At 38.4% G+C, this 23,506-nt stretch overlaps 1 protein-coding gene across 1 annotated transcript in view; it reads left to right on the top strand.

Moving 5' to 3' along the window:
- gabrb2b (gamma-aminobutyric acid type A receptor subunit beta2b) overlaps nt 1–23,506 on the top strand; it is a 64,278-nt gene that overhangs the window by 13,223 nt on the left and 27,549 nt on the right. Inside the window, exon 4 of the mRNA XM_085289538.1 lies at nt 14,391–14,611. Within this exon, the coding sequence (XP_085145664.1) occupies nt 14,391–14,611 (221 nt within the window). The remainder of the gene's footprint in view (nt 1–14,390; nt 14,612–23,506) is intronic.

Raw genomic sequence — 23,506 nt, forward strand, 5'->3', positions numbered from 1 at the left:
CACTATTTCATTAAAATTATTTCATTTTACCAACCAACTGAGAATGTTGTCAGTTGCAATAACTATAATGTATAACAAACCAAATGAGAAAGTTATTTGGAAGATTCTTGACGCTAATCTTTTAATAAACCTTACATGAGGCCAGCAATTACAAAGTTACAATATTTTTTTTCCTTGTGTATATTCTTGTGTGTATATATTTTCTTCCTTCTCTGATTAAACAGATTTATTAACGTGTTTGTGACTGTTTATCTTTGCTATAAATTTGACTGTTGGTCACATGATTTGCTTCATGTCTGGCAATAACATAGATTTTACAGTGTGTGAAAACTCATGATACTAGCTGTCAATGGAGCACAGGACTATATCCTACTTTATCGCAGCTTGTCAAAATACGAGAAGTTGATAATGGCTTGGCAGGAGAACCAAGGGGTGTGGATTGGTTTTCACAGCAGTTGAACGTGGCACAGAGTTGATAATGGGATAGCGCTGAGCGGTGTAATGCAGCAGTAGCACTTGGCCTAAAGGATATGTTTGCTCTCACTTCTGTCTTATGGGAAAGCATTTTAGCATTGTTACTTTTATGCAAGTTACAAGTTTAGTTTAAATTTAGATGGCTAGTTTTCGGTCCAAAAAAACCCCAAAACACAGACAATACAAGCTTATTGATCATAGTCTTAGGTATGGGCTAGGTATGATTTTCCCTCTCGTATTTGTTTCCAACAAGATAGAACAAGTTCTGTGGTTGCCTGTTGTGCCATTAAAGGGAGTTTTATGTCCAGCACCCGTGTTGAATATGAATCATGAAACAATTTCTATCTTATTCAACCTTGTATAGACAGCTGTGATAAAGTATGAAATGAGTCTTTTGAAGGGCTTTTCCTTTTGCTGTTGCAGATTCTCTCTCTCGTACTTCTCTCTCTAACTGTGATTTGTGTTTATGTATGTATAATATAATAAGTACATTTCCTAAGTTCAATTCCATTAACAACAACATGTAATTTATATTACATGGCAAAGAAACTATTATAAGGAAAACCCCCAACAATCAGTTGAGCAAACACCTATGAGCAAGCACTTGGTGACAATGAGAAGGAAAAGAAGAAACCTCTGGAAGAACCGCTATCAGGGAGGGGCAGCATTCTGCCATGACCATTTGGGAGATCATGAGAAAGAGGGGGGAAAAGAAAAGCTTAGAGAGAACGGACAAAACAAATACATTTTATATTGCAATACTAACAGTTTCTTGATTGATAAATGGTGGTACAACTTGATAGCCAGAAGAAAGTACTGTACTTTTTGTCACTCCCATATATGAAATAAGGTTTTTTTTCTGCACATTGCAATGGCTTAAAATGTTCATCAGACCTTTGGGAATTTGTGAGATCACTGTCGAAGTTACAATTGTAGATAAACCAAATAATTCTCTTCGAACAGTTATATAAGGATCGAATGGCTCCTAGCAGTGGGACAGATACCACATGCTCCCAAAGCACCTCTCACAGAACACACAAGTGAAACAGTCGAATGCCTTCTCCAAGTCCACAAAACACATGTAGACCACTTGGGCAAAATGTCATGTACTCTAAAGTATCATTGAGGGGGTAAGGAGGTGTTCCAGTGTTCCATAACCATGGACATGACCAGTTCTTTTCCAGCACCCTGGCATAGAGGCTGAGGAGTGTGATCCACCTCTAGTTGGAGCATATCCTTCGGTCCCCTTCTTCAAAAATGGGAAGCACTACCCTAATCTGCCAATCTACAGGTACTGCACCTGATCTCCACTAAACATCGTGGAGGTGTGTCAACCAAGACAGCCCTACAACATCTAGAGTTTTCAAGCAACTAAGGAGTTGTTTAACTGGCTCAGTGACCTTGCCCCCGGTGATGGACGAGTCATCCCCCTTGTCCCCAAATTCTGCTTCCTCTATGGAAAACTTGTCGATGGGATTAATTAAGTCCTTGAATTATTCCTTCCACTGTCCAAAAATATCCTCAGTTGAAATCAGCAGCACTTCACCCACACTCTTCCACCATACACAGTGGAAAAAGAGAACCTCCTTAGTCGCCTGACAGTTTGCCAGAATCTCTTTCAGGCAGTCTTTTTCCGTGGCCTCTCCAAACTCCTCCCACAGCTGAGATTTTTCTTCAGCCACCACCAAAGCCACGTTCTGCTTGGCCTGTTGGTATCTATCGGCTGCCTCCGAATTCCAAAGGCTAACTAAGATGGATAAGTCTCCTTCATCAGCCTGATGGCTCTGTTCATCTCCAGTGTGCACCATCTGGTTTGGGGGTTACAACCATAGCATGCACCAACCACCTTGCGGCCACAGGTCAGTTCAGCAGCTTCAGCATTGAAAGTGCTAAACATGGTTCATTAGGACTCAATGTCCCCACTTGCTCTTGGAACACTGTTGAACATCTGCCAGAGGTTGGACTTGTAGAACTCATGGATGGGGGCTTCTGTCAGGTGTTCCCAGTTTACCCTCGCTATACGTTTAGTGACCCCAGGTCTGTCCAGCATCCTCCCCTGCAACCTGATCTAACTCATGGCCAGGTGGTGATCAGTTGACAGCTCAGCACCTTTCTTCACGTGTGTGCGGAATTAATGGTAGCTCTTATGATGCGATTACAAAATCGATCATCAACCTGCGACCTAGGGTATCCTGGTGTACATGCACTCATGGATACCCTTATTTTTGAACATGGTGTTTGTTATGGACAGACTGTGGTTTGCACACATTGCCCACATGAGCGTTGAAGTCTCCCAGTTAGACTACAGAATCCCCCAGGTTGGTTCCACATTAGACAGATCAAACCACACAAAGATATTCAGCCTTTTGGAGTTGCCATGTAAGACCTCAAACCTTAACCAAACAGACATGATCTCAAGGGACTTATTCACATTGGACATTCAAAGAATATGGCTTCACTAACACAGCTGTGTGAAAACAGATTGCCCTATAGTCATCTTGAATAGTATGCATGACTAAAGTTTCCGATTAAAAGTTAATGTTTAAGTAACTGTGGCCAAAGGAGATTTTATTATTAATTAAATATCAAAGTTCAATGTTTTTTGAATGCCTAATTGGTGTGTTAGTAAATGCACACAAATCTAAGAAACTTACCTGTTACTGTCTTCTGTGTACTTTTTGAAGCAGATACTTAAATATTTTTAAATGGAAGGTGAAATATGAAAAAATGTTGAATTGTATTTTTGTTTGTAGAGCACTTTGAGCATTAAGGCTTCTTGATGCTCATCTGAGATTATTAATGGTATACATTCATGATGGCAAATATAGTTCTCAAAACAATTCAAACTGATCTATTTGCTTAGGATCTCTCCCGCACTATCATATATGGACTTGCACCTTCCTAAAAAGTGATACATTTGCAACCTATTACATTTAGTTTCAGTGAAAGCAATGCAAGTTCAAGTATGTAGGTCATCTGTTTCAAATCATCATTTGTTCGTACTTAAAATGGCTTTGCAGTTATCATTCCACTTTATGCCCTTCCCATCACTGATATTTTATATGTTTTTGTAGTGTTGTCAAGACAGATAGAATTATGGTCCACAATAACACATTTCTAGTGTTATCCTTGTATGGCATTGCCCCACATACACATACATACATTTTGGCACTGACACCCCTAAAGCACCCCTGTGTGTATTGTAGGTCAATCCAGCTGTGAGGAAATATTGCTTCTTCAAGGGTATCCTAGCTCACGGAGATACTGTATTCAGACCATCAAATCTGAAGTCACAAAACTATGTGCATGAAAAAGAAAGAGACATTTGCTCCTAGCTACATAGGTAAACTGGAATAAACTGTATTTGTGGGTCATGCATATCTTTATAGCCAATTTTTTTATGCTCACTGTGGTTGTATATTTTCCTTCGATCTGGAGATACTGCATTAGCTCACTGTTGACAATGTGTATGTGTGCTGTGTACTTCTTGTTACACAACTTGAATAACAAACAGGTTCTTCCTCAGTTCCCCAAACGTCCATAATGCATGAGATGCTGGAGTCCAGTAGATCAGCGTATTTCTATGTGCATTGTATATGTGCTGTAGTAAAAGGATAGTTGTAGAGAGCCTCAGGAAGGAGCATCAGAAAGGTAGATATTTGACAAGTTTTCAAATGAGTATATGCATGCAGTGTGCACCACACATTTAGCGTCATGAGACATGCAGGTCACACACATATACCTGCCCACACACACATACCCCCACCCAAAACCCACACATGCAATCTTTGAAAGCAGGAGCGGTAAGTGGAACAAATAACATGCACTGAGACAGACTAATTTTTTTTCCCCCTTCATCTCTTTGGCTAGCTAGCCTTCTGATGTGAATGAGATTGAAAGCTCCATCAGCTACACCCTGTCTTTCAGTGAAATTCAAAAGCACCCTAATAATCTGCGTCCTACTCTGTCCTCTCTTCTCTTCCCCATCACCCCCCACTGACCCCCTCTCTGAATTGCCACTCCACTCTACTACTCTCCGGGGATGCAAAAGGGCCTGCAGATGCTCCAATCATCTCTAATAAATTGTATGTAGTCAGTTACGCTACACAGCTGCCAACTGGCAAAGATTTTAACCTCTGCTTTGGGAGAACTCTGGGAAATAAAGGTTCCTCTAAATTCAATTCACCTTCAGCGATCACTTTTGAAAGCTATGTCCAGGCCAAAGTAAATGATGAAAAGTATAGAGGGAGAAAATGGGTGACACACAGAAAGAGACAAAATAGAGAGACAGGAGCTACATGATGGAAAGAAAGATTAAGCAAAGTAAACAAACAAGAATCTGGCAGTTATTAAAATACATCGTCTGGATTTTGACCAGATGATGTATTTTATATATAAAAAGAGTATAAAGAGTTTTGGTCAGATAAATATCCTCATGGAAATTAAATCTCAAGACCTGAGCAACAAACAAAATTGATCATACTCTTTCTAATAAACTCACATTTGCTACTCTTATCACTCCAATCTCATGTATTAATCAAGAGAACACTAATAATACTGGTCCTAATAATTTGGGAAAATTTTACAAGAATCCCTTAAATTTGCTTACACTTGTGATTATGAGGTTTAATCACTGAAAAATATGATTTAAAAAAACTCATTTATTTTTTTTGCATCTGTTTGATATATTTTTACATTATATGTATTTTCTCTCAGCTTGACCACCTATAAACAAATACTAGTGTTATTAATTCTGGAGCAAACAGGCCAAACAAAACCCTCGCAGCAGCCCTTGTGTAGTTTCCTGTTGCCTATTTACTCCATGCAGTGTGCAAGCTGTTCTAGATACAGCTCTGAATCATAACCCCAGACTGAGAAATATATGTCACTCTGCTCTGGAGGGATGGATGTTTATTATTAGACTTCTTTAGAAATGCTGTGCCCTATTCCAGGTTTCCCGTACCCTGTCGATGATGGCGTGAGGGCCATGGGAGACAGGAAATTGAAAGCCACTTGTTGTTGGAGGGCTTTTTTGGAGGAACTGAAGTACTGGTGTACTAAAGTATGGGCATATGGGTGAGTGGCGAAGTGATCACTTCTCGTCCTCACTAAAGATATTGCAAAATAGAGGAAGAACAAAGAAAATGAAGCAGAAAGAGTGATAGAGGCCTTACAGTCAGGATGCTTTAGTATTCAACCCCAGTATTCAAGGTTACTGCACTTCAGAAATAAATTTAAACAAAATTAGGTGAATGTGTTAAATATGAAAATCATTGTTTTGTGTTTTTTTCAGTCAAAATTTGGTTGATTTTACCTGAATGCAGGATATACAGTTTGGGGTAATAAACTGGAGAGGAGATATTTAAATCAGAATCCTTAATGGAATTGAACAGCTACAGAACTCATATAGCACCTTAGAGGCTGATACACCACCTGTCATAAGATAAGATAAGATAAGATACTTTTATTAGTCCCACAAGGGGAAATTTCATGTTCTCAAGATGGCTTCCATCTGCTTAGTGATCATGATACCAGCTATTAAAATTCCCCATTGATGAATTCCCACCTATTTATTTCCCAAACCACATGCAGTAAATGCAACAAGAAGTCCTCTGAGATTAAGAAAGATGGAGAGAAGAATCTAGGGAGAGAGGAAAAGCTCCAGGGGAAATAGATGGAAGGATATTCATCAAAGGAGTGGGGAAAATCTGAGCTCAAATGGGAAAAAATAGCATGAAATAAGAAAAAAATAAATAGTTGGATGAGGAAATAAAAATGGAGGGGAGACAATGTTTCAGAGGGAGGTCATAGCTGGTGCTGACTGGGAATGAAGAGCAGTGAGAATAAAAGCAATTTGCATTACCGTTCCACTGAGCTTTCCAGTGCCTTTCATTTGCCCCCATACCTCTCCACTCCACCCCACACACACACACACACACACACACACACACACACACACACACACAATTCCTTTCTGCAAACTAACCACACTGTTCCACATCTCTCAATAGGAAAACTTTCTTCAAGGTTAGTTAGAAGAAGGAGATCTATAGTATTTAGTAATCCTTATTCTGGCCCTCACCTTTTCTCTTTTGATGTAGACTTTGTATTCCCACTCTAGTCCAGCCTTGTTCACTTACAATCAAAACAAATCACTTTCCATGACTTCTGCTATTTATTTTTCTGCTTTGTGTATTTGGTTCACAGTTTTTGTTAATTTCTTTACCATATCTAAGTTACATTATGCCTTAGAATATATAGCTATATATACTCCTTAAGCTTTAAAATTGTATATATACTATAAACACTAAATAGAGTGTGAGCTGAGCAATCAGCTGAACACAACTTGGTAGTAACCTGGATCAGGTGGTGTACCGTCCTAGTGTACCATTCAATAAGGTGGCAGTGTACCATGTTCCACACCTGCATTGCTAAAATGTCTGTATGGAGCTGTGGCTTTAACACAGTTGGGGCCTATACTTGTGGTGGCAACCCATAAACTGAAGGTGAACAGAGGGCCATCAAGCTAAAAAGACCTTTTCAAGGGTGGTAGGCCAAGTGGAATGCAGCTTTGGCAGCCATGTTGGTCTTAAACTGATTTTTCCAAACTGTTGGGGTGTTTGTGTCTCAGAAGGTGGAGTAGGTTGTAGTTTGAAGGTTAGTGGTTTGATCACTGGCTGCTCCAGTCTGCCAAAGTATTTTTGGGCAAGATACTGAATTCTGAGTTGCTCCCAATGCATTCATCAGAGTGTGAATGTGTTTGTGAAGTTTAGATAGAAAGCATGTAGACACTAAAAAAAATATGCTTGTATGAATGTGTGTGAAGGAGTGAATAAGCCTGCTGAGAAGGGGAAAGCGCTGCTCTGCTCACACAGTATACAGTGATAATGGGATGCTGCTGCATTTCCTCAATCCAATTCCCATATTGGGAGAAGTCTGCGGACTAGGCAAATAATGTGCCAATCACTGGAGTAGATAATTAAACAACCCTGCCACTAAGAAGTTGGGTCAAATGAAGTTCACATTGAGTTTCTTAATGCCCCGGATATTGTGGGCCTGACCTAGGTTAGCTGACACACACCTCTGCAACATTACATGGACTGGTACCTCAAGATTGGCTGGAGGGTGTATTCCAATACTCTTAAACCTCCCTGGGAAGGTCTGTTCCAGGGTACTGAAGAAGCTACCTCCATTTGTCAAACCCCATATTCAATAGCAACAATTTGGTTTGCATCCTGGTTGCAAAATACTGGACCAGTGGGAGTTTGCCCAATAAATATGTTTTGTGGACTTAGTCGAGGTATCCAATCACATCCTTCAGGGTGTCCTTAGAGTTGTTCAGAGTGTCAGACATCAGTCCAGTTGTTGCAAGCTACTGAGTCCAGTCCGTGTGCTACCATAGCGTGAGCTTGTTTTACATTGGTAGCAATAACTCAGACTTAGAGTCAGCCACTCAGCCAGGTCACAGCCAAGGTTGAGGTTATCAGGTTTGGTGATTTCAGGATGTTGTCTCTGCCTTTTGCTGATGTTGTGCTTTTGACTTTACCAAGCCACGAACTCCAGCTTACACTGGAGGGGTTTGTAGTTGAGCGGGAAGTGCTTGGGATGAGAAATAGCACCTCCAATTCTGAAACTATGAGAGGGTCGTGGCTTCAGACTGGAAAAAGATGGACACTCCAGGTTGGAGAGAACTTGCTGCCCCAAGTTCTAATGTGGCGTTCTAATGTTACTGTTTTGTTTAGAAGCAAGGGGAAAGGGAGAAAGGTGTAGTGAGTTAATTTGACATCTAACTAGGATGTCTCTTTGGAGCCACCTAAGTCAGGTGTTTTGGTCATGTCCTGCTGGAAGCTCCGAGGGAGTCCTAGGACATGCTAAAGGCAATATACTGGAAAAGTTACCTATGGAGAAGGATGTCTGGGTGCCTCTGCTTAGACTGAGGCCCCTGTGACCCAGACTTGATACTGGATAATTGGTTGAAGTTGAATGCAAAAACATACCATCTTTTTTGTCTCCCCTAAATATGAAGAAAATATTTTATCATTCACTAGAAAAAATTGAGATAATTGTATCAGGAAGAGCATTCAATGTAAAACCTGTACTCAAAAACAAATATGTAGATCACAAATGGATGCTTGTATATATTTTTGTGTCGTCTTGGTAAGACGCTGATAAAAAAAAGTATGCTACTATATAGTTTGTTTGTTTTTTGTTGTTTTTGTTTTTTGTTGTTTTACTTATTTTTCCAAAAACAAGAAGAAAAAATAATTGTCAGATACACAAAGCAGAGTTTATACAAGGGCTTACAACACAAGACAAAAAAGAATAAGACAGAAAGACCTGAAGAAAAAGCTTTAATGCCGTGCAGCGATGAGGATGAGAGGGTTAGTAGACAGGGCGGCTTGAAGGATGAGTGGGGTTGACGAGGTCAGACTGGGTAGCTGGAGCACCTTTATTTTGGGGTTTTCAGTAGTTTTTCTTCTTCGTGAGTTCACAAAACTGGTCTTCAACAATGTATTTGAAAAAGATGTAGAAGGAGCTTTAGTTTTATTTTTTTCTAGTGTACTGGAGAAAAGATATTCAAGGACAATTTATGACAGAAATAATAGTTTGAGCATTTCGGGAACAAACCATCTGCATGGCCTTTCAGAATATGTTGAAGTTTGTTACAGATTACCTGCTCACTTAAGATACATATACACACATGGGCATTAGGTAGTTTATACTATATAGAGCTACTGATTATCACTTAATTTAGTGCGTGACTGTGAGTATCTTTTTTGTCACTCTTTCAACATAATGGCCTGACCTAAACTGTCTGGAATTGAATCACTTTCCTAAGTGGATGGAGGGGCTTTCCATGTGTTCTTCTGTGTTGTTTATGACTCATAACTCTCCCGTGTACTGTTTTTAGATAAGATACGTGCTTGGATTAAACACAGATTTGTTTTATTTTAGAAGAAATCCTGGTCATTACGACTAATTGAGGGTCATCATCCATAGCTAGGAGTAAGATATGCTCAAGATTATAAGCAGTCTAAAGGACTTATTTGAATATGCTCTGGGAAATAATTGTCGCCTTTCCCATTTGCATTTCACTGAGATAGCTGCAACTTAAGACTTATAATGACAGTACCTCTATAGCGATGAATGCTGATGGCAAGCTGAGCAGAATAAGCATATAGAAACAATCTTACAGCAGGATATAGAGTGGAGTGCACCCATGACATGATTGACTTTACTGCTTTTTCAGAAGAGTACTATATATTTCCAGTGTCTATATATGGAGTTGTAATTTCTGTAAAATAAAATTTCTACAGTATTTTAACAGACTTACTTACTAACAACATGTTATAGAGAAGCAATCAAAAGCAGTTTGACCAACTGTCTTATAGATTATAGAATTTCTTTTTTTAGTTGTTCCAAAAAACTCTAATAATATATTTAACCTTCCAAAAAGAAACAATTATTGCAGAGTGTAAAGCATCCTGCTGAATTGGATATTGGTTATTAGATATAATGGATCATGTCATAGGGTTGTGTGTGAAAATTTAATGATCACTTCGCATTGTCCCCTCTTTGACAGTGTGGGAGCACAGCATATTCTGCACACGTAAATTCAATATCATTCTTCCTGCTTCACTCTGTCTCCTTTTTCATTTCTCTCCATCTCTCTATCTCTCTCCAGCATAGTTTATATACTGATGCTCATTATGACTGTTGTTATGACAGCCTCCCTTGCACTTACATGCACACACCCGCTGCAGTTATTCTGGTGATTTACAACCTCTTTCCTCCACAAGAGAGATGCACTATAACTGTTTTTGAGGGGAGCTTTATGTTCACTGTAAACTAGCCACAGTGGCACCTCCACAGGGCCTGTCCTGCTCAGCAAACCACAGCCTCCTCAAGCAGATCGGTGTGCAATAATAGGCTCTCAGGGATGACAACTGAAACATTCACTCAGTTTAATAACCAAACCGCAGGCCATTTAACACCCTTCTTTTTCCACCAAGGCTGTCCTTTATTTATTTATTTTTTTACACTATTTCTAAAGAGTATTTCAAATTCAGAAAGTGGACTTTGCCTTGTGGGAATTGTGGCTTTAAATGAAGTTTTTGGGCAGTGGCACAGTTTTGTTTTGTTTTTTGTGATGTTGCCTCTGTGCACCATTGGAGTGGATATTGAATCAAAAAGATACAATTTTAACCTTTAAATCAAAAGCATTGAATTAACTGTTTACAAATTATAATCAAATTTACACATAATCCCAACAGTTCAGAGTCCTATACCTAAATGATCAGACTATGCAGATGAAACATCTGTTCATTGGAGCTCTGAATTTGAGCGTGAAAGAAATCACGATGAAAGTATCATCAGTGTCGTCTCTGTGTGTCGGCCACAATATTGTCATTGTGCAAATAGATATGGACCTAACTGTGAGTGCAACATAAGATCGAAAAAGTTATTATGTAGTGCAAAGAATTCTTTAAGAATGGAAAACTTGTAGAGAGTTGTAGGTAAAAATCACGGTTCTTTTCTTGTATTCCTTTATTAGTCAAGACTGTAATGCCACAAGAAGAGCATACACATTTACAACACATTAACAGACCCTTGTGTACAAACTGCAGTTCTACAAGGAACATTTGTAAAAAGGTGCAACACATAATTGAAATGTCATTTTCAGTGTCCAGACAAAAACATCTGTGTGTTTGTGAGGAAGAGGTACAAAAGCGTTCCTATTGTTCCATGTATCACATGAATGCTTTTGTGTGATGCTGTGTCTAATAAGGGCATCAGAGATAGTATAGGAGGGGAACATTTCAACAAGCATCTCTTCAGTCACACGTGCTGTGGTGCATAGCATGGCAGAAAGAGCAGAGTGTGAGCTGTTACGTAACCTCCAATCCGGGACAGAAATGTTGCAAAGGCAGCACGTGCAGTAAAGGATCTGTTGGCGCAAGACTGAGGCTACCCAGAAATTAGATGACTATAGTTATTTACTGAAAAGACACAATAAAACATTTGTTTTAATTTTAATGTCTCTTTAACGTTGGGTTTTAGCATCTCTTGTTTCCAAAAGTCTTCCAACATGTTATTAAGCCTCCTAATGAACTTTTAAATGGAGATGCAGAAGTAAGGTTTCCCATTATTATTATTTTATTATTTTTATCATAAATTAAGTAAATAATGTACATTCTTGATTTATTGCCAGTAAGGTATTATATGGATGAATCCATGTAAATGGCACAAAGACTATAATGAAATTATATGAAATGGGTGTTTACACAATTCCAAACTATGTGTGACCCTAAATTTACCAGTGTCACTCTGTTCCTATTCCAAGTCTAATTATAGTATTGGATGCTAGTATTGCCACTCTACTGTTTATGTCTTGAAAAACCCAGTTCCCAAACTCATGGTTGTCAGCACCCAAGCCAAATAAGGTACAAACAACAACAACATGACAAAACCGATTTAAGTCAGACAGCGGTTTTACTCTGAAAGCTGCTCCCATTTTCCTGACTCCATACAGTCGATATCCAAGCCTCTAGTTCCCATGGTGCTGTTGGATGTCAGATCTGTAGCCAACAGGCATACTCAAAAATGCATGTTCAGCCTCTTTGCCAGGAAGTGGATGTGCCAGTCATGACAAAAAGTTCCCTGAGACAGCAAGTTTGTTTAACTTAGTTTTTCATGGATGATTGGTAGGCTTCTTACTGCAGTAAGCTACATGAGCATCTGACTGCTGGCTTGACTATTTTTAACGTGCCCCAGATTTACCAACAGGGAATTTTCTTGCAATTTATCACACTTCTTGTATTTTTTTAAAAAATAAATTATTAAGCTGCTCTATGAGTTTCAGGTGATGTGTGCACTGTAGATCAGATTTCCTTGTACATTTATTCATATATTCATTGCCGGTTACTGACAGCATAGTTTCTACCACAAAAGTACTGTACTACTGCTCTATACTGTAAAGTACAATATAGAATGATACTGTATTATTACAGCAGTAGATGTTTTTCACATCTACCGCTATGACTTATGGGTTTATTTTGACAAAACCAGTTTTTTACTGACAAATCCTCATGTTCAGTTTTGCTAGTGTACAGAGTTTGATCATTTATTCACCTGCTAGGCCACAAGGTCAGCTTTAATACAACATAAGTGGAAGGAAGCTGCAATGTTAGCTATATAAAAATATAAGATTAAATAATACAAATAAATAGTTCAATAGACTGAGCTGTGGACAATGCTGTGCAGTGTTGTATACAAACTTCGTGATAAACAATTGCATTCAGAAATAAACAAATTGAGCAAATTGTGCTTCCATAACTGCAGCTCATATCACCATTTCTCTTTTTTTTTCAGTAACATCCTACAAGTTGCATGTTCTGTGTGATTTAATGTTGGTGTCAGTATTTACTGTAATGTTGTATTATTGTCATGACATTTTACAGACAGAGCAAGGTGATAGCAAGCCTAAATTAGCTGTGACAGAAATCACAGTCAGTGCTTGCTGCTCTTTGAATTTAAATGCTAAGATCACAGTCAACATCCTGGCTCACATAGTAGATTTGAGGGATTTATTTGATCATCTTTTTTTTTAAGGTTTGCTAATGTAGTTGTTTTTGCAGTGGTACATTTCCTGGCACATTACCCCACTAATTGCAGAAGTGAAATAAACAGTCAGAAGTAATTTGCATTGCACTCCATGCACCCTCAACCTTGAATGCTTGTAACAGGAACTCTCTTATCAAAACATTGCTTCACAGCAGAACTACTGCCCAAATCCAAAAGCCAGTGGCAGAAAAAAAAGGAATACCATTCAGCTTAATTCAGGTCACACATAGAACTACAATGATCAAAATGTATAGAATTTATTAAGGGTTTTAACAAATTTTGAACTAAAGAAGAGCTCAGCTTTCCTTTGATAAGCTGAGCCCTTAGTTGTGTGGTAGGCAGGTGAGCTCTCTGTCTCATTACTAACAGTTACTGTTGGTTCTAGATTTCCACGTCTTAGGAGAACATTAAGCAAAAGCCAAAATCCTTTCCTGTTAGTGATTTCTGCAACTCGAATACATTCTGTGAGAGAGTGCGCTTTCTATACATTTCTTCATTTGACTTGACTGAGATATCTAGCGTTCCACTTTTGGGCTGAGCAAACAGTAGATGGGTGAATATGTTATGCAAGCACAACACAGCAAACCCAAACAGTTCTTAATCCCAGAAAGACAGCCACTGTCAAAGGAAATAGAGCATGTAGGAAATACTCGGTAAAACTTATTTTTTGAGGTTGCTTGGAGGTTATTTAGAGTTTTCTCAAATATGCGGTCTCTCTTGCTTTGTCTTTCTCTCTCTCTTCTATGTATGAGTCACATGAGTCAAAAATACACAAACACTCGCATTAAACCAACTGGACATGCCACTGACATGTGCTATACTCCACAGCCATACTGACAAAAACATACACACACTTACACACCAAACACGAGCCATCTTTCTCCCTCGCTCTCTTCCTCTCTCTGACACATACACACTCTTTCACACTATCTGTCTTAACCTCATGTTTCTATGAACAGAAGGAATTCCCAGTTGCTTTGTACTGAGGGTTTTTTGGCCTGTAGTGCTACTATTTCATTTGCTTTAAAGTGAACTTCATCCAATATTGAAGCCTGTCTAGTCTGGTCTAATCTAGGAGTTTGCATAAGAAAAGTCTTACAGACCAGCTGTGTAAAATGCTTGTTTTTTGGGGGGAAGTAACCACCTCTTCTGTTGTTTTTCTCCATCTCTCTGTTTTATTCATCTTTCCTCCATGCTTCCCCAACTCCTTTCCTACCATTTTATCTTTACCCTCTATTTTCTTGCTCTTTTCTTTTCTCTGTCCTCCTTTGCCCATCTTTGTGCACTTGCAGGACTACACATTGACAATGTACTTCCAGCAGGCATGGCGAGACAAGCGGCTGTCCTACTCTGACATCCCCCTCAACCTGACCTTAGATAACCGGGTCGCTGACCAGCTCTGGGTGCCTGACACCTATTTCCTCAACGACAAGAAATCGTTTGTCCATGGTGTCACAGTAAAAAACAGAATGATCCGACTGCACCCAGATGGCACCGTATTATATGGTCTAAGGTGAGATTTTAATCTCTTAAAATAACATTTTTGTCAACACAAGAACAAGAACTAAAATGTTATATGCACAAATGCTGCATGACCTTGGTAACAAATAATGACAAACATGTTGCACAAGAATTGTGTTCTCTTTTACTTCATGTTGTCAAACAATTCATACTTAATCCTTGTCAGCATACTTTCTATTTTAAACATCTTGAAAACATCCTGGAAAAAAGAAAATCTTGCAGGTGAGGTAACAGTGAGACAACCATTGCTGCACTGGACCAAGTCAGTAATTAGCTCATTAGAGCCAGATGAAGAAAACTACTGATGGGAGGTGCAACATTCCCCCTAAGCAAAAATGATAATGTTGAGGAAGTGACCTACTTGTGTCCTCATTTAAAAGACGTCTGCACATCACCAAGCCAAGCCTCACTAAAGGCTTGTGTAACACTAAATTCAAGTCTTTTGCATGCTCTCTGCATAATTTACCTCACCACCAAGTATAAAAAGCAGATGTACTTAGAATAGCTGTAGGTGTAAAGCCTTGAAAGTTCATCTGAAATTAAATTACTTTTTTGTTTCTTTCGAGATCCAGGGACGTTCAGTACTAACATTGCTCATTTGAAGGCTGATTAGATAGTCAGCTACAGCACACTGAACTCTGTAAATGTCATTTCAGTTAGTTTAGATCTTGTTCTTCAGTACCACTGCTAATAAAACCGTTTCTGTTGTTGCCTTGCCAGCTACACCTTTCTGAGCACATTGGGGTTTTTTTTCCCGTTACCCCAATGTTACTACATGTCAACTAGATTTGCACAAATGATGTTAGATTACTTTTTCTTCCTAACAATAGTTAAACATTTTCACGATCAAAGTAATTTTGATGGGGTTGACTAACACTGTGAGATGATTAAATATTTAAGCCATTAAATTTATTTAACCTACTGAAAATCAAAGAGCATTAGGTGACAAATTATGAAGTATGATTGGTAATTTTTGCTGACAACGATGCTGTACACATTCAGCAAGATACTTCTCTACCTAAAAAACACCACAACTTTTGCAACGTTTTTTAAAACAAACTTTTAGGAGGGCAACTACTTTAAATATCTCAATGGTTTTCCTCCATGCAGGTATTTGATATGATAATATGACATAACCTAGCTCTTTCCCAGAGACCCGAAGCAGAAATCCTAGTTGCACTATATAAATTGATTGATCATTCCACTGAGTTTCAACCTCTCTGAGTTAACATGATGACCATGCGTTTCTTACTCCTCACTGATGTCTCATCATTTCATTTTGTAAATAGGCCTCTTATGCCCAAAGTCTATAAAATGTTATTGAAAATCATAACACTTTAATGGCTACCATGACGATGAACCGGATCTGCTCTGGGACGGTGAAATTTAATAGAGATTGAGAGAGCACAAGACAAAGGATGAGAGATGTGTTAAGAAGAGGATTAAAATGGAATCTTGCTATTATATTTTTCTGTGATACTCTTCATTGCTGTTGTTGGATAAAGAGGATGGAGAAGGAAGAATAAGACATTTTTTCTGAGATGAAGAAATGGAAGAAGAAAGCACTATGTGGAAAATTCTAAATAATACATTGTCTTGTGCTAAAATCAGAATAATCAACAGTCAATTTTCATGGAAGAAATCCAAAGCTCTCATGCAAAAAAGGGAAAATGAAAGAAAATGGGATAAAAAAAACAACATACACAAGCTTTAGAGATGTATTGTTCTATTTGTGAATTTGTCTATAAATACTCTAAATTTTATAAGATTTTTTCAAATGTTATGCCACATTGCATTATAGAGGATCTCCACTTTAACAATCCAATCACGTGGCCAATCATGAAAGAAAATCAACAAAATCATTTGTTCTTTTCAGCTAGGGAGATAGCTCAAAAAGGTTGTCTAGAGATGTTCGGGGTCAGGATGACTTTACCTGTATGTTCCCTGACCCTGAAGGTGCACAAAGGCTGGAGAGAATTCTCCTTTTCAAATTTTTTGAAGCATGGTTGAAGAATTAAATAGCAAATTGATCAAAGAGCCAAGAATAAACCCAATATAATTTTAAAATGCTTTGAGTTTCTGCTGGTAGGGTTTTTGTTTTGTTTTTTAATTATTTATTCAATAATTTGTGTGCTTGAGTGGTCAGTACGGATTGCAGCCCAGTGTCTCCAAGCATGTTTAACTGCAAGTTGTTAGAGCTGCACCATCAGATAATCCACTTCTCCTCCTTCTTTTGGCAGATGAAGTGATAATTATGAGCACTGTATCATCAGCAAATTTCAATGGCCTGATCATAGGGTTCACTTAGCTACACTTCTTAGGTTATTATTGTTTTGTTTGCCCATCATATACTATCAATTGCTTGATTAATTATGCAGAGCAAGCTATATTTGCAAAATATATCACTAGTAATCTTTTAAAAGTGTAGTGTAAGAATAATAAAAATATTTTAATTGACAAACCTTTCCTTTATAATTGGGAGGAAATGTTTTCCTTTGTTTGTTTTTAATTCATTTGTATTTAACAGTTTTGGACTGATATATTTCTCATTTATACTGTCTTATCTTGCACACAGTTCAATAAACTTTTCATATAATGGACACCTACCAGATTTAAACTTTGATGGATCGAGCAGCAGCCAAAAAGTCTCTGTTGCTTCAAAGCCAAAGTGCTTCATGTCTAGAATGTCTAAAGTGAACAAAACCCAACAGAAGAAAGCTCGAGGCAGTAGCAGATTGTGAAGGTCAGATTATACTGAGATAGAACTCAAATAGTACAAATCATTCTTGTGTCAGGTCATCCAAGTTAAATGTAAAATGAACAGCTATCAACACACTGATGCAATATCCAAATGGAAAAAAAATCCATAATCACACGAAATATGGGTTTGAACGTTTCCCATCCACTGAAGAACTTGACACAAAGTGCAAATATTACTTTGGATGGAGTAGGATTAGACTGAAATTGGGGGAAGAAATCCATCACCTTTGACACTCAATATCATGTAAGTAGGATGACCAGATTTTTGCAAATCCTAAATTGGGTCATGGAATCTTGTGCAGGTCAGTGAGTGCTCATAAATCCACACAGCACATGCAGATACAGCATATTAATGCCCACTGAAGACCTACTAAAGCTGTGCAGTTATTCAATTTATTATGTTAATAAATTCAATTAGACTACAAAAATGTGTAGACACAAGCATGCATTAAGATGAAATTCATGCAAATGGAAATTCTTGTAGTCTGACATCAATTAAAAATATTTGAATGAAAAAATGTAACAATAATGCATAATAAAATCAGGACGAAAACATAGTGGCACGATGGACTATCAGCTTCTCTAGAACGTGCCCTCTATCTCTACAGCTCTATTTGGATAAATGGTTTAGAAAAATGGATAGGTGGATGCAATTCAAAAGATTAGATTTAGGTTAGACTGGAAGCAGTCTGAACTAAGTCCATCATATATCTAACAAAACCCGTGACAGATTAATAAATTTTGGCTATTTTGTTATTATAGGCGCATAAAGATAAAACAGCAATTTCAGGCTTTATAAAGGCTTTTAAAAGATTTATTTCTAGATGAAAACAAGCCAGGTGCAGGGACTTCTGCAGTTTTGGCATATGAAGTTACAGGATGACAAAAATAAATATCCCTACAACCATGTTCAGTGACCTGTGGTGTTTCGGGAAGATGTACTGTCACAAAGAAAAATGTTTTGAAAATATAATTAAATGTAGCATCTGCAGATGTTTTAGAACTAAACCCACAATTGTTGCTGCTTTCAAGAAAAGCAAAAAGCTAAAATTGACTCCAGGGCAAATATTACCTGTGCAAAAGCAAATATAAAATAATAAGACTGCAAGCATTTTTGGGCTGAGAAACCAAAACAAGAGTTGGTGTTTTGTCTTTGTTATATATAGGGAGTATTTGTTGGTAGATAGGGTGTTTATCACTGAAAAATACCCACCTTTAAACCCAGCTTTAGGAGAGCTCTTAGCATACACAACTAATGCCTGATTGAGAATTAACAAAAAAATGTCTTTGAATATTAAGATTAAATGTTAATCTTTTACCTAGAGCATCCTACTTACTATATTTTCATGGACAACAGTGGGTGGAAAGCAGCTGGCTATGGGGAATGATGACTCTCTAAATGCTGTCATTATCTTAAATATCAAATAATGCAGCTCTGGTGCACAGCACATTCACTGTTTCAATGAGCTCTGAGCTCTGCCAGCAATCAGAGTGGAGTATTTTGTTTATAATCACAGAAAATGGCTAGACTACAATTATGCAGGGGTACTCCTTTCCAAGTACAGTGCAAGGAACATTTACGATATTTTTCACTGAAAACCCCAAATAAAAGGGACCTACTTCTCTGAGTCCTACTATTTTTTTATGTATGTATAATTTAACTGTACTAAATTATAATGTTTTTGTACAATTAATTATTTGTTATGTTTTTGACTGTAAAAGTTCAAATGTTTCTGTTGCAACTACTATAAACTAAGACCAGCATAAATTGAGTACAAATAAGTGACTGAGAATATTTAAGTAAAAAACAAAAGTAAATCATTGCAACGCATTAATCACTCATATTTATTGTGATTGTGACCAACAGCCCGCACATTTCTTTGGCCTGAAATCCAGTCTCTTCCCTTAAAGCTACTTGGCCCTGATTTGACCTCACAAGTTAGATCAATCCAGCAAGCCAATCTCTGAGCACAGCTTGAAAAATATGGAGGGTCACTGCAGGTGATGCAACATATGGGACTTAGTGTGGTTGGCAGCTTTATCAGGGAATTTTTTTTTTTTTTAGCAACCAGGGAGTGTAAGCAGACTGAAAAATGTGGCTTTGCATCATTTAATGGATGGAACAACTGGGGGAAATGAGAGGGTAAATGGAGAGCAAGACAGCAGTAAACATAGGCAATCTGATGCACACTTCTACAGTGTAACAGCTACGTAACATGCTCACACATTACCTCATACAAACATGCATAACATTTATGTTTTCTAAAAGCCCTGCCAGAGGCTTGTGCTCTGAGTTCTACACCGGTGACTCCGACTTGACACAGAGATCAGAAAGTTGCCGAAAAGTAACCGGCAATTTACTCCTTGGTTAAACACATGGAAGCCACAGAGCCCCATCACCAGCAGTAAATCCATCAGTGTGAAATAAATGCTGACAAAGACAGGGGACAAGAGAGAAAGAAAAGGAGAATCTATCTAAACCTCTTAGGCTCAAACAACCTCACCGTCACACTCTGTGGGGTGGTAATCCCTGAGGTGTGTAATATGAAACAGCATGTTAATGTTAGAACTCTTCCCTTTGAACTTCTTTACTGGCATTAGAAGGAAATGTTATGATAGACTGCTCACTGTCTCTCTTCACATCCTCTGTCCTAAAATATTCTTTCTATGGCTTTTCCATTTTTTGAATAACTAAGTAAATTACAACATTTCTTTTTCTTAGCAAAAATATTTAAAAAGTAATACTTAAGTTTATCATAAGAGCTGTCTGATCTTATTTTACTATACCTGTAAAGTAATAGTAATGTGTAATATTAATATTGAAATTATAAGTAACATTAAGTAATCTCCTACTTTTTTTTTTGTATTTGCTTTAAATGGGAAAAAGCTGGGGAAAAGATGGGAAAAGCCTGAGACTGTAATTGCCGCTATGTGGCTGTGAAAATTAGGTGAACCAATGACTCCACGATTTCAAGATTTAAGTGTCACACTTTCTATTGGCAGAGACTTTCTTTTTCTTTGTGTATATTCTGGCTAACAATGATAGGAAATTATAATATTATGTAATCTGAACAACAGGGAACATGCATACTGTACGTTAAATGGTGGAGGTCCAAGAATGGAACCTTGAGGAACTCCACATTTAAGTGTTGTTTGTTCAGATTCGGTACTGTTCAATTCAATTTAATTTTACGTAGGGCATTGCGATATGACCAAAATCTCATATCCCAATATAAGACATTTATTGTGCCGACAACGATACCGGTATATAGATCACAAAAATTTTACATTTTCTGTAAATTCTGTGAATCTCGGCAGCTCTACTTCCGTAAAGTGTTTTCAGCTGGGCGTCGTGTACCTGGAGTCGAGTGTTACATAAGTTGAAACAGCTGCAGTTTTCTCTGAGTATTTTTTTTTACCTGATGGCTCTTTTTAGCTTCTCGTCTGTAAACACTGTGCATACTATTTCACGTGATTTGGTTTATTTTGAAAAATCTCAACAGGATCTTCAGCTTTATTGTGAAAGGTTTATGTGGAAAATAAACAAGCAGACGGCAGAGCCACGCGATGGTTTTACCGTCATTGTTGCTAACGACAACACATAAAAACAGTCGCTTGTCCGTCCGTAGGGTGATTATATTAAGTATAAGAGAAAGAGAGAACTTTAAGAAATTCTACAGTGACCATCAAAACGATGAAAAATATTGCCGTAAACAGTTTATTTTGCGACTCCACGAAACAAACAGTAGCGTAATATGAAACGATAGACGTTTTCATATCGCCATCTGATATATATCGTTATATTGAACAGCCCTAATTTTACGTATACGTTACCATAAACACAAAAGCAGTCACCTCAAGATTCTTTATATTGTAAGGTAAAAACCCTGCAATATCAGAAAGACAAGCAATCACACAATCCCTACGAACAAGCACTTGGGGACACTGGGAAGGAAAAACTTCCTTTTGATAGGAAAAAAAAACTCTGGAAGAACCCGGCTCAGAAAGGGCAGCCATTCACCACAATCTATTGTTGGTGAGGGGAGAGAAAGAGAGAGGAGAAAAGAAGGGAGTGGAAGAGAGTTTAATAATAACTAATGATTAAATACAAACACAGATTTGTAAAAATACAACTCAATACTTTGTAACATAACCTTTGTTGGCAATAACAGAGGTCAAACGTTTACTATAGGTCTTTACCAGGTTTGCACACACAGTAGCTGGTATTTTGGCCCATTCCTCCATGCAGATCTTCTCGAGAGCAGTGATGTTTTGGGGCTGTCGCTGAGCAACACGGACTTTCAACTCCCGCCACAGATTTTCTATGGGGTTGAGGTCTGGAGACTGGCTAGGCCACTCCAGGACTTTCAAATGCTTCTTACGGAGCCACTCCTTTGTTGCCCGGGCGGTGTGTTTTGGATCATTGTCATGTTGGAAGACCCAGCCTCGTTTCATCTTCAAAGTTCTCACTGATGGAAGGAGGTTTTGGCTCAAAATCTCACGATACATGGCCCCATTCATTCTGTCCTTAACACGGGTCAGTCGTCCTGTCCCCTTGGCAGAAAAACAGCCCCATAGCATGATGTTTCCACCCCCATGCTTCACAGTAGGTATGGTGTTCTTGGGATGCAACTCAGTATTCTTCGTCCTCCAAACACGACGAGTTGAGTTTATACCAAAAAGTTCTACTTTGGTTTCATCTGACCACATGACATTCTCCCAATCCTCTGCTGTATCATCCATGTGCTCTCTGGCAAACTTCAGACGGGCCTGGACATGCACTGGCTTCAGCAGCGGAACACGTCTGGCACTGCGGGATTTGATTCCCTGCCGTTGTAGTGTGTTACTGATGGTGACCTTTGTTACTTTGGTCCCAGCTCTCTGCAGGTCATTCACCAGGTCCCCCCGTGTGGTTCTGGGATCTTTGCTCACCGTTCTCATGATCATTTTGACCCCACGGGATGAGATCTTGCGTGGAGCCCCAGATCGAGGGAGATTATCAGTGGTCTTGTATGTCTTCCATTTTCTGATGATTGCTCCCACAGTTGATTTTTTCACACCAAGCTGCTTGCCTATTGTAGATTCACTCTTCCCAGTCTGGTGCAGGTCTACAACACTTTTCCTGGTGTCCTTCGAAAGCTCTTTGGTCTTGGCCATGGCGGAGTTTGGAGTCTGACTGTTTGAGGCTGTGGACAGGTGTCTTTTATACAGATGATGAGTTCAAACAGGTGCCATTCATACAGGTAACGAGTGGGGGACAGAAAAGCTTCTTACAGAAGACGTTACAGGTCTGTGAGAGCCAGAGATTTTCCTTGTTTGAGGTGACCAAATACTTATTTTCCACCCTAATTTACGAATAAATTCTTTACAAATCCTACCATGTGGATTCATGGATTTTTTTTTCACATTCTGTGTCTCACAGTTGAAGTGTACCTCTGGTGCAAATTACTGACTTCTGTCATCATTTTAAGTGGGGGAACTTGCACAATCGGTGGCTGACTAAATACTTTCTTGCCCCACTGTATATGGTCTTTATAGTCCCTGACAGTACTGCAGCATTCTGGAGTAACTTAAGCATTGCAGGGAGGTTTTAGAACACCATGATAATAATAAATGAATTACAATAGATATCCTAGAAGCAATAAATGGATGAACTAGTTTTTCAGCATCACTTTGAGACAGGATGTTTTTGTAATTTGAGAGATCCTGCACAAAAGGAGAGCAACAAGTGTCTGGTTAGACACTTACACTGGTAGGCATCACCTTGTTTTTTGTACAAATACCTCAGTTTTACCTGATTTTAGAAGCAGGAAAGCTTCTAAATTCATCTTCTTTATGAAAGCTGCTTGTCACTGGCATTGTATACAATGCCCATTCGCACTCCTTTTTTTGCCTTTTATAGTCGAAACTATGAAATGGAAACGCAGAGGAGATTTTTGAAAAGTAATCATAGCACTGTTGTGTTCGATTAACCAGGCTTGGGTTAAAAACATAAAATCAAGATCATTTTTTGTAATATATTACTTTATAAATTAAATGCATTAGCTGTGCACTCTGAGTACACTTGGTTAATGCTTTTGATCTTGCCACATAGGATCACTGTTTAGACAAGTGGCATGGAGTCTGT

This window comes from Mchenga conophoros, linkage group LG10, assembly GCF_057382185.1.
Source record: "Mchenga conophoros isolate Kocher_MC1m ecotype Shallow Benthic linkage group LG10, M_conophoros_male_GT1.1, whole genome shotgun sequence".
Lineage (NCBI taxonomy): Eukaryota > Metazoa > Chordata > Actinopteri > Cichliformes > Cichlidae > Mchenga > Mchenga conophoros.